This window comes from Thamnophis sirtalis, unplaced genomic scaffold (assembly GCF_051295495.1).
Source record: "Thamnophis sirtalis isolate CommonGarterSnake01/CBP01778 unplaced genomic scaffold, rThaSir2_p1.2 scaffold_1, whole genome shotgun sequence".
NCBI classification, from domain to species: domain Eukaryota; kingdom Metazoa; phylum Chordata; class Lepidosauria; order Squamata; family Natricidae; genus Thamnophis; species Thamnophis sirtalis.
This window is the reverse complement of record NW_028261381.1, coordinates 72,370,712-72,386,639: the sequence shown is the minus strand read 5'-3', so window position 1 is coordinate 72,386,639 and position 15,928 is coordinate 72,370,712. Positions and strand designations below refer to the sequence as shown.

Sequence of the window (15,928 nt, the reverse complement as noted above, 5' to 3'; positions counted from 1 at the left end):
CCTCCCCAGGCTTCAGGAAAAGCCTCTGGAGGTTGGGGAGGGCGAAAAATGGTCCCAACAGGCCAACCGGAAGTTCAGGAACAAGTTCGGGAAATGTTCTGTACATTGATTATTCAAAAAAATATTGGCCTCTTTTGCTTGTCAAAAGCATGATACATCGAGAATGCAAGGAACTAGGCAATCTCCCTGCCTTGGATATATCATTACTAAAAACATTCCTCTTAAAAGTTGACTTCAAGACTAATAAAACTTATGCTGTGCTCCTATCCAGTTGCATATGCTTGCCAGCACATAGTGTCTTTAGTATCCAGAGAGATCCAGCTGGCAATATATGTTCCAGTTCTCAGTTGGTCTGTCAAAGCTGTGCCTTTCTAGGATCTTATTTGCTGTATATGGTAACCATGGCCTTTCCCAAAGACATGGTTTTGGGAAGAACTTGGCTTAGTGTGTCTTCTCAACATTCAAGCACTGAAGGCTTTGGAGATACGTTTATATTTCTGCAGCCCAAAGGAACCAAACAGTTGTCACCTTTTTTTAAACTGGTTGCACAAGAGAAAGTATATGACGCTGTACCAAATTGTATCACGTCAGGATAGTGTGCAGTATTTATTGTTGAACACCTTCACGCTTTCACACTGTAGCAGAAATATGCATTTCAGTTGTCAAGGTTGAAAAGGGTGCACAAGGGGATTCTGTAATGAGGGATGGAAGAGACGCTAGACATTTTACACATTGAATATAATGACTAGTTGTTGAAACCATCATTTGGGCAAAAGCACATGTAACTTTCAGTAATATTGAATCACTTGCTATTTGCTTATGGATAACTGCTACAATTGCTATGGCAGCTTCCTCTTTTTCAGAAAGGATGCTTTTATCTTTTTGATAGTTAGAAATAGTTAGAAACACAGTTTGCCTAATATTGCCAACATTTTCAGAGACATTTTGGTAAAGCCCAGGACCTGATACCCCAAGTGTTTTTGTGTTCTTGCCTCTGCTGACCTTTTTGGGTCATTCTGGGACCTTGCTTCTGCTGATACACATCTTAGAGTTGGATTTAGGCAATGTAACACAAATCCTTACTCAAAGTGTTAAGGTTACAATACTAGTCTCAGGACCTCTTTAACCTAGTATCTGCTAGTTGTATGGGGGTCACCATTGGTCTTGAGCTGCATTTCACTCCCTGGATCGATAAAACAAGACCTGGCATTGCTACCTCCTATGGAAATGAAAGATAGCCTGTCCTAGTATTAGTGATTTTTTTTCATATGGTGGCAGTTGGTATCACAGCTGCTGCAACAGCAGCAAAATAACCATATGAAACTTAAGCCTGCTGCATGTATATCTTTCTTAATATATCTTTGTCCCTCTGCCTCCCACCCTTCATGATTTTATTGTTATTTTTTTTGTTGTTTTTTTTTTTAGTTAGGAAATAGGGAACCTTTAAAGATGTTGGGAAAACTATGAAAGAAAAAAATGTAGAGCATCCAAATACTTGAGACAATGTAAAACATGCCTTCTTTGTTTTGAGTTAAGGAAAAATTTAGAAACACTCAAAATGATTTTTCTGCACACACAAAAAAGACATTTTGAGCTGGAACCCTTTGTATGTTCTTGTTAGCTCAGTTTTGGGTTGGAAGCTGAAGCATTGGATTATTGGGAAATAATTTAAAATTAAATCAGGTGCTTGTTCACTGTGCTAAATCTTATTAAATATTTAATTTCTTCCTTCAAAAAATGTGCTTTAATTGAAATCTGCCTGGTGACATAAGCTATAAAGATAAAAAAAGAAACAAAAAACTATTACAAACTGCTGCCCCATGAAAACTTTTCTATGAAAATTATATAGTGAATTACATAAATCAAGTATATCAAGTATATAATCCAGGATTATGTTGAAGTGGTGAAATGAGAATATTCAAACTGATGTTACTTAAACTATTTGAACAGTTTGTTTTGTGAAACCTTCGAAAATACAACTGGATCTTATTTTCTTTTGACCCTCGAAAAAACAGCTAGGTCTTCTTTTTGAGAGGTGTCTTAATTTTCCCCCCACGCACCTCGCCTGGTCACCGGGCCGCTTCTTTCATGGCTGAAAAGAGCAAGCAACACAACCCATGCACCTTGCGCACCTTTGCGTACCTGTAATGGTCACTTCAGCTACTGGTAGCTGTCCACTTGAAAAAGCCTGCCGTCTACTCCGACAAGCCTGGCCGTGCATGCGCTTAAATAGGATCAAATTTTGGGGGTAGGGTTTAATTTTGACACATGCTCACAAAACAGTGCTGGACCTTCTTTTTGGGCTGGGTCATGTTTTAGGAGAAACATGGTATAATCTTTGATATTTAGTCAGTTCACTTATCAATGTTTGTTTCTAGGTTATGGAAGTGTGCTTATAATTTAAATCCTGTCTTGATGTGGGTGCTGCTTATTGTTGAGGTGACATGGTACTTGCATAAGTTACAAGGGCACTGAAAAAAAGTGACTTATGACCATTTTTCAAACTTATGACCATTCCAACATCCCCCATGGTCATGTGATTTACATTCAGATGCTTGACAACTGATTTACATTTATCACATTTGCAGCGTCTCTTGATCATGCGATCCCCTTTTGCCACCTTCTGACAAGCAAAACCAGATACATTTAACAACTGGGTTACTAATTTAATAACTGCAGTGATTCACTTAACAAATGTGGCAAGAAAAGACATAAAATGGGGCAAAACTCACTTAACAAATTTCTCACAGGAACATACATTTTGGACTCAATTGTGGGCATAGGTTGAGAACTACATCTACATGAAAAGATGATCTTGTAATAGCGTTGTCTCTGGTTACTCAGAATTTTTGATTTAATGTATATATTCTAAATAAATGCTTCTATAAATGACTTCAATTCTGGAATAATAGTTTTTACAGATCTCACTGTATACATTTGATTTAAATAAATATTAAATATATTCACTGATAATGCCCCTTTCAGAGCTACTACAATGTTTTAGACTTCGTGTCAGGGCATTTTCCAGAAACAGTTTCTCACATTCTGAAAGTAAAAATAAATAACCAGAATTTAGTGGAAAGTATTCTGGTCTGCAAAGGATACTTGCTTGCCCAAAGTTAAGAGTGGGATTTGAAAAAAACGTTTTAAAAAAAGTTTTCCAGAAACAGGGAAGCACAAGTTTAGCTGTATCCCTGTCTTACTTGAGTTTATTAGTTGATTCCAGACTCATCCAGGATAACTACTGCCTTACTTACTTTAAGAAGAATGTAAAGAAAGTTGTTGATACTGACTTAATGGTGGTACTATACCTAATTGCCAGATTTCTCAGGGGTTTTATGGCAATCGGGAGTGGATGGAGGGTTTTCTTCCTCCTATCATGCTCAAACAAATCTTTGGATAAACTCATGCATCCAGACACGTATATATTTTTACAATTCATCAGATTGTTTGAAAATAGAATTTCTATTGGTGATCCTGGAATTCAAAATACCTTGTTTTTGTGTTGAGGAAAAGTAAGATATTTCCCATACCACCAACAAGCAGGCTATGATCTTTCCAGTGTCCTAAATAACACTACCTCAACCTAATGAGTACTTTGCTTTGGAATGAAAACACTTTAGTTTGCCTGATTATTCCAAGGCTATCCCTATACATGTTGTCCTCAACTTACAACTATTTGTTAGTAAAAATTTTCATTAAAAAATTCTTGTTTATATTTTGGTGCATGTATCGCTATCAAAAGTATTTGTTTATAGTACATTGGTACCTCCACTGTCAAAATTCTCCCCTCTTCATCTGTAAAATTTGTCTTGCTTTTATTGTTTCTTTAATATATAGAATCACATCTTTTTTCTTTTGTTGTGATAATGAGAAGTAGTGTTTCCCAATTTTGGGATATTCCAATAATTTTTTTTTTTTTAATTTGAACGTCTTGAAGACAAATGAAATCTATTTTTAATTTTCCTAATTTGTTAAAAGTCCTTTTCCTTTCCTTTTCATAGGGTTATCATAGCATTATCAATAAAGCAGATACTTTATTTTGTCAATATTCCATACGAAATGTTTACAATCAATATAATTTTTGAAGTAATATGCTATTCTATGATTTTGTCTATATATTTTTTCCTCAGTGTATAAATAGTCAAGGGATTTTTTTTCCTTGTAGAAATTGTTTTACAGTTTATATTCAAAACATTTTCTTCAGTGAATATTTAGCTAATAGTAAGACCATCTTAGTAATTTAAAAGCTTTCTTCTGCAACCTCTTTTTAGTTATTGACAGTGGTATTTCAGATAATACATTGCCTTTGCAAAAGAATGCACAATATATTTGCTGATCTTCAGATATCATTTCAGGAGATGCTTTTTAGTACAGTTGCTTAAAATATTTAATCATTAATGGATATTGATTGCACAGCGCTCTGATGTTGCTGATATTATAGAACCCATAATTGGAGGGTTTTTAGGTCAAGAATATTGGAAAATTACTTGTTTTCATTAAACATATTGAACGTTGTACTTGTTGATCCTTGCAGTGGTAGTTTGGCATACAAGAATGTTTTTTGCCCTTGGAGCATTTCAATACATACTTCATCAAGGGTGTTTTGTCAACAATATTGACCTTAGCCCAGGTTATAGTATGGAAATGCTTCTTAGATTTTTCATAACCATTTTGCTGAAGGGAGAATGTAATAACCTGCCATGTAAATTCTGTACTCCAGCCTCTACTAATGGATGAAGATATTTATTTATTCATTCATCATTCCATCCACACATTTAAAGACCCCTTGACTCCTTAGCAGTCCTGCACAGTTTACAAATAAAAAGGAGAAAAGGGATCCTGTGTAATGCGGGTGGGGGATACTGGGCTGTTTTAACAACACAGCATTCTGTTTCTAGAAAAACCACCTGTTCTTCATTGTGGTGAAGATAGGATCCAGAAATGGGTTGACCTTGTCTACTCACTGATTGGACTGAGTCTGTCAAAGCTGTTGAGACACTCCTCTGTTTCTAGGGCTTCCCAGCTTTCGACTCAGTCCCTCAGCAAGGGTAGACATGTCATTCCTTATTCCTTCCAAATTTCCTTCTATTTCTTCAAATCTTCCTGATGACTATTGCAGAATTAACCAAGACTTAAATTTGTGAGTAGATCATTTAGTGACCCACCTGGACAGATAGAATCACTGAATCCCATTCAGCGGCTAGATCCTAGGCTCTAGCCACTAGAGGAGTGGCAGCCAAGGCCAGTGTGCACAAGCTGGTATCCTCTCCATTTGCACTGACAGCTCCAGCAGTGGCAAAGATTGTCTCAGAAAGGGGCTTGATGCCCCCTAACAGTGCTAGACTTTCATGTGCCTCTCTTTACAGAGCCTCACGCTCTAATTACAGCCGCCAGCTCTTAAACAATTCCCTGATCGACTGATCTAGCTGGAGCTCCATGCGTCTTGGTATCATCTCCATGGGCAGGAGCTTTGCGCCCCACATGGAGATGGATAACCTGTCACAACAAAGAGCGGGGCAGTGAGCGGGCAACCATCAGCCTCAACAGGGCTTCACTGCTATTAGCGAGTGAAATGCACAGCCTGCCATTCTATGAGTCTCCTCACACCTCAAACTTTTAATGGCTCAAAAGAGCTAGGGCTCAAAGTGACAGCACTTTTAGCGAGGCAGATGGCTAGACTCCACTTTGCTACTCAGCAGTCAAGCCTGCTGCAAAAAGCGATCCCATCTATCACCAGGAAGTGCTGAAGCCATCTGCACGGCAGGGGTTAAAAAGGCTGCTTGTCAGGGAGTCAAAATGGAGGGCGCAGCAGCAGTTACTCGCAGCGAGAGAGATCAGGCTGACAAAGAGCACACTATAACATCATTGCTGGTAGCTGCCTTGGCACCTACAATGCAGCCCTCTACTTCAACGGGGCATAAAAGCAATGCTAAAAATGCAAATAAGCAGGAAAAGCCATTTAAGACCTCCAAGTCTGCCTCAAAATTTGAAAAGAAGGGATAAGACCTTGGACTGCCTTTGCTCTCAGGCTGGCAACCAAAGGTTCAAGGCTCCCTTATGAGAGGCGAGTCAGGCTCTTCCTATGCCAGGCACTCAATGACTGTCACCAGGGGGAGCTGAAGAGCAGATTTCTCCCTTAAGCCCTGTTTTCCCTGTCAACACCAGACTATGGGGATCAGCGTCAGATTTGAATACTTCATCTGACATCATAGACCAGCCTCATTCTTAGGTCAGGGCGGCTCCAGTAGCCACTTTTACCCAACAGCTGCGGGTCTTCACCCAGAATTGCAGAGAGACCCAATGACAACCTAATTTGCACGACATTGTTGCCAATGCAATTAGACAGGGCATTGCAGCTGGGCTACAACACCAGTCCAGACGAGCCTCCTTGGCGGCCTCTGAGCTGCACCTAGAGCATGCAGATATTTTAGCAGACCCTGAGGCTTACTCACTCACCCCCTCACAGCGTAACCAGTTTCCACCCTCTAAAGAGGGAGAAATAAGAGAAGCAGACTTGTCAGATGATGAGGGCATGATCACAGAACAGCCCACCTTCACTGAATTGTTCCAACTCGTCACATTCAAGTCGCTTCTTTTTAAGGCTGAGAACTCAGTTAAACTGTGCCAAAATTGCTGACCTGATACCAGAGACCCTAACCACCACAGCAGACCCGCTCTTCTCAGAGCACAGTATGGAGGCGGAGACAATTCCAGCGCCTAGACTCTTCATTGATGTGGTCCAAAGGTAGTGGGCCTCAACTGCTTCCAGTCCTATGCCAACCTCTGCTAACAGGCGTTTTACAATGAGAGTCCTGAGCTTGCCCAGTCACTTCAATTACCTACTGTGGACACACGTGGCGGCCCTCTACATGTCATCCACCACGCCTGATGTATCTGAAGAATCTTTGAAATTGGAGAACAGACAGGAGGATCTAATTCTACAGAGGAGCCATCAAGCAGCTGTGTGGGCATTCCGGGCATCTATGACCGTCTCATTTTTCAACTGAGCCTCATTGCTTTGGCTTCGGCAGCTGCAGGAGAGGATCCCAGCAACCGATACCAAGATGCACCAGCATGTCAACAAGCTGGTGCCAATGATCCAGTTTTCAGCTGATGACACTCTCAATGCTGCTAGATTTGCATCCAAGTCTCTGGCCTCCTCAGTAGTGGTGCAGCGCTTACTCTGGCTCCGACAGTGGCAGACGGGTGCTCGCCACAAGTGGCGTCTGGCTTCTACCCCATTTAAAGGGGCTCACTTGTTTGGAGAATCTCTAGAACCCACCTGGGTGGAATCCAGGGATAAGAGAAAAATCTTACCACCTGGTACCAGAAGGGGCTTTTTTCATGCCTCACCATACACAAACTTCCTTCCTTTCAGGCCCCAGACTCCAGACTGGCAAATTTCAGGCCACAGAGGGGTTACATCTCAAGGCAGCAACAACGATCGGACCATCTACCTAGAGGTAGACAGTCCAAGTGTCCTTTCATGGTGAAGGAGGTCATTACTTCCATCGCCCCTGATACTGACGCGCCCATCCCTCCCATTGGGGGTCTCCTGGCCCTTTTTGCTGACCAATGGGAGGAAATTACTTCGGACGCATGGGTTAAACATGCCATGAGATCGGGGCTCTCCCTTAAATTCATCTCCACATGGTGCACAGGTACCCTACCTGGGATCTGACCAAGGTTTTAAACTCACACACAGGATCCCCCTTTAAGCCTTTCCGGACGGCTACCTTACGTTTCCTTACCCTTACGGTGGCATTCCTAGTGCCAGTCACGTCGGGTAGGAGGATTTCAAAACTTCAGGCCCTCTCTGTGAGGGAGGACTTCTGTATTTTTCATCCTGACAGAGTAGTCCTACATCTGGATCCTTCCTTTGTCCCCAAGGTGTGCACCTGGTTCCAAAGGGCCCAGGAACTCCTGCTGAACTTCTGCCCAGCCCCTTCTCATCCCTTGAGAAGAAGTGGCACACCTTGGATGTCAGGAGGACTCTCAGGATTTATATAAAGAGGACTTCCTCCTTTAGAAAGTTAAAGTCTATTCCTGTCCTTCCAGCCATCATATTTAGGCAGGAAAGTGATTTTGTTGACAATAGGACGGTGGCTATGTGCGTGCATAGCCAAAGCTTACGAGCTACAGGCACTGCTGTTACCTGGTCTCATCACAGCACATTCCACCAGGAGTGTGGCCACGACCGTGTGGGCTACGCAGGCATTTTTAGAAGAGGGCATTTTTAGAAGAGGTCTGTCGTGTGGCCACTTGGACCTTTCCTTCCCCCTTTGTCAGGCACTATAAACTGGACATTTTTACCTCTGCTGAGGCAGTGTTCGGCCGATGGGTGCTACAGACTGTTCACACGGGCGAGGAACTTCGGACCAGACTGCGGCCCACAAGCCAGCCTTTGGTATGTCCCATTCTTGGATGCTATCTCCACCACAATGGAGAAAAGGGGTTGGTCTTAGCTGATACCTGGTCTTTTCTCATAAGGTGGAGATAGCATCCACCCCCATCCTGAAGGAGACTGGTCCTCAAGCAGGACAAATAGGACTCACAACAGGACATGTTGAGTCTTGTCATTTCAACTTGTCTGGAAGCCCTAGCAACAGGGGAGTGCTCAACAACTTTGCCAGACTCAGTCCAGTCAGCGAGCAGATGAGGTCAACCCATTCCTGGATGCTATCTCCACCTTATGAGAACAGGCATATCAGGTAAGACCAATGTCCTATTCAGGCATTTTTAATGTTTAGATATCAGGGCTATGAAGTTTGATAGGTACTAGTGGAGCCCACAGGGACTACATTGGGACTTCCAGGTATAGCTTCAATGCAAGTTGAATATAACCTAATACTAATTAGTTAGAATTCTTCAATTAACTTGGACCAATGGTAGAGTCCGACTTGCAAATTTTTTCAGTTAAATATACAACCCATTTTCTGGAACCATATCGCCGGTAGATTCTGTGGTAATACTTGGACTTTGGAAGACAGGATATGGTCATTGTTTGGTTATATGGAGAATAGTTTTATTGTCTTGGCAAAAGAGTTACTGAAATTTAGCCTGAATGTTATCTTTCTATTTATGTGATCATAAGAAACATGGATTGTAATATGCAATTCATTTCAGTTACATAATGGCATATCAGAGGCAAGACATGTTTTAATTACAGAAGATAAAGAAAATAACCATTTATTTGAAAGTTGGGAAGCAAGCAAGGAAGAAAGTGAAGTAATGCTAAAAGTTCCCAAAATCTTATGAGGGGATATTTTGAAGATACAAAGGAGATAAGTAGATATCACTTAGGTAAAATTTGAAGGTAAGAAACATGCAGCAATGTGTGCCTCATAATTTGCTCTCACTATGTGTTCTAGAAAGCATATACCGTATTTTTCGGAGTATAAGATGCACTGGAGTATAAGATGCAGCAAGGTTTTGAAGAGAAATTTTTTTTTAAAGTTTTTGCACTCTGCAAACCTCTCAAAAATGGCCTGTTTTTCACGAAAACAGGCCCGTTTTTTTCAAAATAAGGCCATGAATAGCCTTTAGGATAGAGTGCTGCTGGGGGCTCGGGGGGGGGGAGAGGCAAAACGGGTGGTTTTTCGCTCATTTCTGCCCTCCCCAACCCCCAGGAGCTCTCTAAAAGCTATGCATGGCCATTTTGGTGAAGGGGCGGAGTTTCGGGAGGCAAAAAATGCTGCATTCAGTGTATAAGACGCACCCAGATTTTCAGCCTCTTTTTTGAGGGAAAAAGGTGCGTCTTATACTCCGAAAAATAAGGTAGGTGATTATGAACATGAAATATTTGACATTTTTCTGTATTCATTTAGCAATACCATTTAGACTTATATACCACTTCACAGTGCTTTTACAGCCCTCTCTAAGCTGTTTACAGAGTCAGCTTATTGCTCCCAATAATCTGGGTCCTCATTTTACTCACCTCTGAAGGATGGAAGGCTGAGTCAACCTTGAGCTTGGTGGGATCTGAACTGCCAAATTGCAGGCAGCTGGCAATCAACAGAAGTATCCTGCAGTAGTGTTCTTTAACCACAGCGCCACTATGGCTCATATTTACAGGATAATATTCTAAGGCTACATGTTAATGATAGAAAGTTACATTTTTGAAACTAAATATCAGGGAATGTATGAAATTAGAATTTTTTTAAAAAAATCTGGAACAAAGCATCGTGTTCCAGAGTTTCTACTGAACAGTTTTGAATCAAGCCTTGATTCAGTAGAACTAAAACTCAATATGCTTTGGTTGATTGGAGTTTTGGACAAAAGAAAATCTGAATTGGGGGAGGAAGGGTGGGCTATTGTTAGTGTATGACCCTGTTTTCCCTTCTCAACAACTCCCAATGTGACATAATCTATTTGACTCACCTACACATCACATCCCATCCCATCTTCCCAGCTGTACACACACACACATACAAACACACACAGACACACACACCAGTCTTTCAGTGTGGTATATCCTACCAGCTCACTGATCTTCCCAAAATTTGCACTACTTTTGCTTCTGCTTAGTTGATAATATTTCTCCTGTTCCAAAAGCTCTCCATTTTGTCGCATGCATAAACCAGAACACCTGAAATGTGTTTTTTTGTTCAGGTACAAGATTACTCCAAACCAGCGACTGTTCTTGCTTTTTAGTAAATTCTGGCTAAGGTGGTTTCTCAGTTAACAATGGCTAACTGAGAACTGGAATTTCTGTCACTGAACAGCATGGTCATAAAGTAGAGTTACCGTATTTTTCAGAGTATAAGACGCACCAAGATTTTGAAGAGGCAAATTAAAAAAAGGTTTTGCACTCTGCAGACCTCCCAAAAAACGGTCCATTTTTCATGAACCTTTAATCCCTTAATTTGGGATAGAGTCAGGGTGACTGGATGTAGCTGACTGTTTTCTGGCCAGATTCCCTTCCTGATGCCAAGTAGAGTTCAAAGCAGATATTTTTTTCTTTGCATCCCAGGAGAGAAATATTTTTCATACCTAAGATTGAACTCTCAACCTTCCAAGTGAATGTCTGCACCACTAGGCTACTATGCTACTCTTGTGTCTATGTGTTTGCAAAATACCAATATGAGAATGAAGAAGGAGGCATACACAAAATATCCCATCCATTTTATGAGTTTATTCACTATCTTTCTTTTCTTTCTGGGAATAGAATAAATTGCACTAACAATGGACTGAGATACCATAAAAGAGCATGAAACATAGAAATATTAGTAATTTCTAGGTGTATTGAATATATTGGATAGGTGACTTGTCAGTTTCCAGCTGTTGGCTTGCTGATCCAGAAGTTTCATATACTTGCAAAAGATGCTTGCAACCTTATTTGTGTAATTGCACCTGTCTAATAAGTCTGACATCAATAGATTGGAATGATATGTGAAATTAAGGTTAGATTTCCCCCTCTTGATTTAACAGAATAAGGCCAAGGATTTAAATATATTAAATACATATTTCTATAGTATCTTTTACAGCTGCCTTCTAAAGTAAAAGAAGCTGTCTTCTGAAGTAAAAGAAGAGTGTACTAGCAGAGTCTAAAAGGACACTGCAAAATGTACGTGTTAATATAAAATTAAATATCAGTATTCTTGGGGGTCACCTAAAAACTGTGGAGAAATGCTCATGTCCTTCTGTGATGCAATAATGCAGATCCCTGACTCACCTGTGCTGTAAAAACAGCATAAAACATGGCATGCATATTGAAGGCAGTAGCCTCTAATTGTAAAACCAAAAAAGTAATCTTACGGCTACTGTGTTACGTGCAACCTTAGGTCTTGGTGCATTGATAGGAAGTTAGCAAGAAGAATTACTGAAATATCCAGTAGTGAGAAGTTTCCATGTATACTAGAAATGTGAAAAGAGGACATAAAGAATTTTGAAGTTTTTTAGTCTATGGAGGTGGAGTATGGTCACTTAGAATTTGTTTTGTACATCTGGAGTAAAGATTATGAATATTCCTGGTAAGTAATAGAACAACACAAAGTTCATTTAGAAGAGGAGATTGCTTCACTATCTGTAATATATTGATTAGGAAAAGGCTGAAGACTAATAAGCTAGCCTTTTTTAATGGAAATTCTTAAATACTGAAACAATCTTTACAAAATGATTTAGTATCTCTTTATCATATTTGATGAGATTGCAGCTGTTGAATGCAAATAAGCCTTGAAAATAAAATTTTAGGGTCAAATCATCCAGATGCCCCCTTACATTTTTCACTGTTAAAATAGAAATGCCGATTATATATTCAGTTCTTGGTATATTTGGGCATTTTGTGTCTACATGCTGCGACAATAAAAGTTGCTCTTATGCCCCTCAGTCAGTGTGAAGATAAATGTCTTTTTTGCCTGAAAATGATAAATTCAATAAACTATTCTAGTACATTCTTGAATCCTATGTTCAGTTTATTTCTTCTCTTTGAGAGTTAGTCTGGTATAATGGTTAAGGTAGTGACCTAGAAACCAGGAAGCTCTGAGTTCTAGTCCTGTCTTAGGCATGAAAGCTGGCTGAGTGACTTTAGATTGGTCATTTTCTCTCAACCCAACCCATCTCACTGGATGGTGGTTGTTGGAAAAAATAGGAGGAAGGTTGTTATATATTGCCATTTTGAATTATTTATAAAAGATAAAGGCAGAGTAAAAATCTATATTATCTTCATTATACTTGTTCAAAGATCAACAACCTTTTCAGCAGCAACATATACTTTGCTTTAAGCAATTTAAACAAATAATAATGAGGTGCCATAGATTTGGCTGCCATAAGATTTTGATTTTTTTAAAAAATGCTTTTTATTAAAAAAAAATATTTTGAAGGTCAGTCTAGCTCTCCTAAGAGCCCTCCATTATTGTGTTCAATTCTGGTTGTAGCCTTCTGTTGCAATGTTCCATATTCTCTCCTTGGAAACAAATAACATGAGACTGATAAGACTTTGCCAGAACAATATGAAATTAGCTGGCTGTTTTACATCTCATTTGAGAATCAAAGAGCATTCTATTAGAATAGTAAGTGGAACTTGAATAGAATATGTGTTTGTAAGCATAATTACATCTTAAAGATTTAAGTTCAATCAAATATATCTTTTTGGGGCTTCTGCAATTTGATCCATGTTGGATATTTTTCCTTATTCCAAGGGTCCTGGTCTCCTGTTGAAAGTGATGGAGTAATCTGGTCAGCATCTGCCATATTGAGAAACCAGCTCCTAAAACAGCTTGCCTGGGAGAAAGTTTGTGAAATAACGCAGTAACATGTTTGCAGTAGTATGCTTTCTTTTTTGTTGATATTTAATATTGGTCATCCTTGACTACTATTACAAATCAGTGGGTCCTATATATTGTAGAATTTCATGTACCATGAGGTACATATGTTTTCTTGATACTAAATTCCATCTTCTTGAAAGGTCTTCTTTCTAAATGTCCATTGTGCTAGAAGGTGAATGCACATGGATTTTTCGTTCACAAAGATTTGGAATTCTTTTGAGAAGAGCTGAAATCTGGAAATCAGATTTTTAATAGGATATAGGTAGAATTGCTTTATATGTTACGAATGAGTGGTAGCAGTGGCCTGATAAATAAGCCAATGTTTGATTTTCATTTGTGTAAAATATATTTGATGTATAGAACTTAAATTCTGCAAAAGTACTAATATATTAATTCATTGGTTATTCTTCTGCCTTATTAATCTTATGATGATTAGGTAGATACCAAAAGCAGGTGGTTGTTAACTTTATTGGGTAGGAGTCATACTGTAAGAGGCAGCCAAGCCAGAAATTGGCTTAACTATTTATAATTCTGTACATCCTGTGTACAGAATCCTGTGTCAAATCCTGTATCATTTTTTTGGTCCCCTACCCCACCCCTTTGTATGTCTGCTAAATACTGTTTGTTACTGTAATGCTAAGGATCTGCATTTGGAAGTAAGCTTTATTGGTTTCACTGGATTCAGTTCCAGGTGTGTATATTTAGAGAACTGCAATCTATTTTTAAAAGGCCAGTGAGTATGGGCCCACAATATATGATTGGCTTTGATAAGATAGCTTCCTTCCACAAAATAAAAGTGTGTATAGTTTTCTCCCTATGTTTAAATTATCATGCATGTGCTTAATTGAACATAGCTAGTATTTAATTCAAAATCGTGCAGGACTGGTTGTACATGAAACTTGTTCTCTCTGTTGTAGTCTTAAAATGAAACAGAGTTATCATTGTATGATGTTAATTCACTGCAGTTTGGTAAAATGAGCACATAAAATATTCATAATGTACTTAATTAGTGGTTGCCATTACCCTGCTTTAGGAAATTACTAATTTACTAAATAATTGATGGATATAGAATTGCTGAGCATTTTGAAATTTGACATTAATATACAGAGAATCATCTAGCTAATTCCTATTTTTTTCTGTGAAATAAAATTCTTCTAATGCACCCTTATACTAATTTATCTTTAATACAACCCTCTGAGCCTGACAGTCGATATTTTGGTCTAACTCCCATCAGCCTCAGTTAATGTAGCCAAAGTTTGGATAATGGAAATTGTAGTCAGTTTAACATCTAAAAGATCCAGCTTGGGAGAGAGTGTTTAATAATATTATTTGAAATATTAAGAGTTTTTAAAAAAGTTTTTTAAAAAACAAATAATTGGATCCTGATTTTTAAGAAATTATGTAAAGATTTTAACTCACCTTGACACTTCTTAATTTTTAACAGTAATGAGGCAGTATTGATTTATTCAGGAGATAATGAATACTTTCCTAATATTCTATATACACAAATACATTTTTAAACATTTTCTTCATCAAATAAATTTATTCTGGTAACAATAGAATATGGACTCAGTATGAGGCCTGACAGATGAGGTATTAATGGTTTGTTCTGATTGTTGGTGCTGATGAGTTTTGCAACTCCAGAAGATATCCAAATTTTATTCAAACAGTGAAGGATTCATTATATTTTGCAAATAGGATCTGCAGAAAAATATATGCGAAAATTCATAGACACTTAAGGATGGAAATGTGGATCAGCAATAGGATTAGATTAATTTGTTTATAGCAATTTCCTGAGTTGACCATTGTTGTAATCAGGCTTTGAGTAAAAAGGACAAAAATATGCTAAAATACTCTAAAATCAAATTTCTGAGTCATAAATACTTTTCTTGCTGCTCTTGTATTAACATTCAAACTATTTCTATATTAAAATCTTGTAAATGACTAATCACTATATTGATATATTAAAGACATTGGCTTATCATTTAAGGCACTTCCATACTGGTAGCATTTTTCTTCTTTACATTTTTTTTGGGGGGGGGGGGGCTACAGTAGTTTCTTGCTTTTACAGTTTCTTTTGCATACAAATTGAGAAGGCTGGGAGGGGTAGTGGAATGGCCTTCTTAAGCAGGCTTTTTAAAAACACTCCATTAATTAAAATTGTGTATGATTTTTTCCCCCCTTTCTCTAGACCAGCATGTTTTGGAAATTTGATCTTCATTCATCATCCCACATAGACACACTTCTGGAGAAAGAAGATGTAACACTGAAGGAACTGATGGATGAAGAAGATGTGTTACAAGAGTGTAAAGCTCAAAATCGCAAACTTATAGAATTTCTTTTGAAATCGGAATGTCTGGAAAGTTTAGTATCATTCATTATAGAAGAGCCACCTCAAGACATGGATGAAAAGATCAGATACAAGTAAGAAATATGTTTAATCTAAAGCTGGGCACTGGAAAAATAAGAAGTTAGGAAAAGAGATTTGCATGCTACTAATTTTAGGGAAGTATGCATTGTATGCTAAGATAGATACTCTAAAAAAAATCTTCCCTTTCATAACTTGCTAAGACCATATCAAATGAAAATAATTGTATCAACAAAAATTATTTATTGTTACTACTAATATTTGAACATTACATTGTTTTGTTCAGGGGTGG

General features: G+C 38.6%; 1 protein-coding gene across 10 annotated transcripts in view; it reads left to right on the top strand.

Annotated features, from left to right (window-relative positions):
* Positions 1-15,928, top strand: part of PPP6R3 (protein phosphatase 6 regulatory subunit 3) — a 60,444-nt gene that overhangs the window by 13,749 nt on the left and 30,767 nt on the right. For 7 of the 10 annotated variants that reach the window (XM_014054440.2, XM_014054439.2, XM_014054438.2 and 4 more), the window contains exons 3-4: positions 13,143-13,268; positions 15,460-15,692. In XM_014054440.2, coding sequence (XP_013909915.1) covers positions 13,257-13,268; positions 15,460-15,692 — 245 coding nt within the window. In that variant the 5' untranslated portion in view covers positions 13,143-13,256. Of the gene's footprint in view, positions 1-9,129; positions 9,320-13,142; positions 13,269-15,459; positions 15,693-15,928 lie in introns of all 10 variants that reach the window. The other 3 variants (XM_087715910.1, XM_014054433.2, XM_014054435.2) reach the window with 3 other exon arrangements.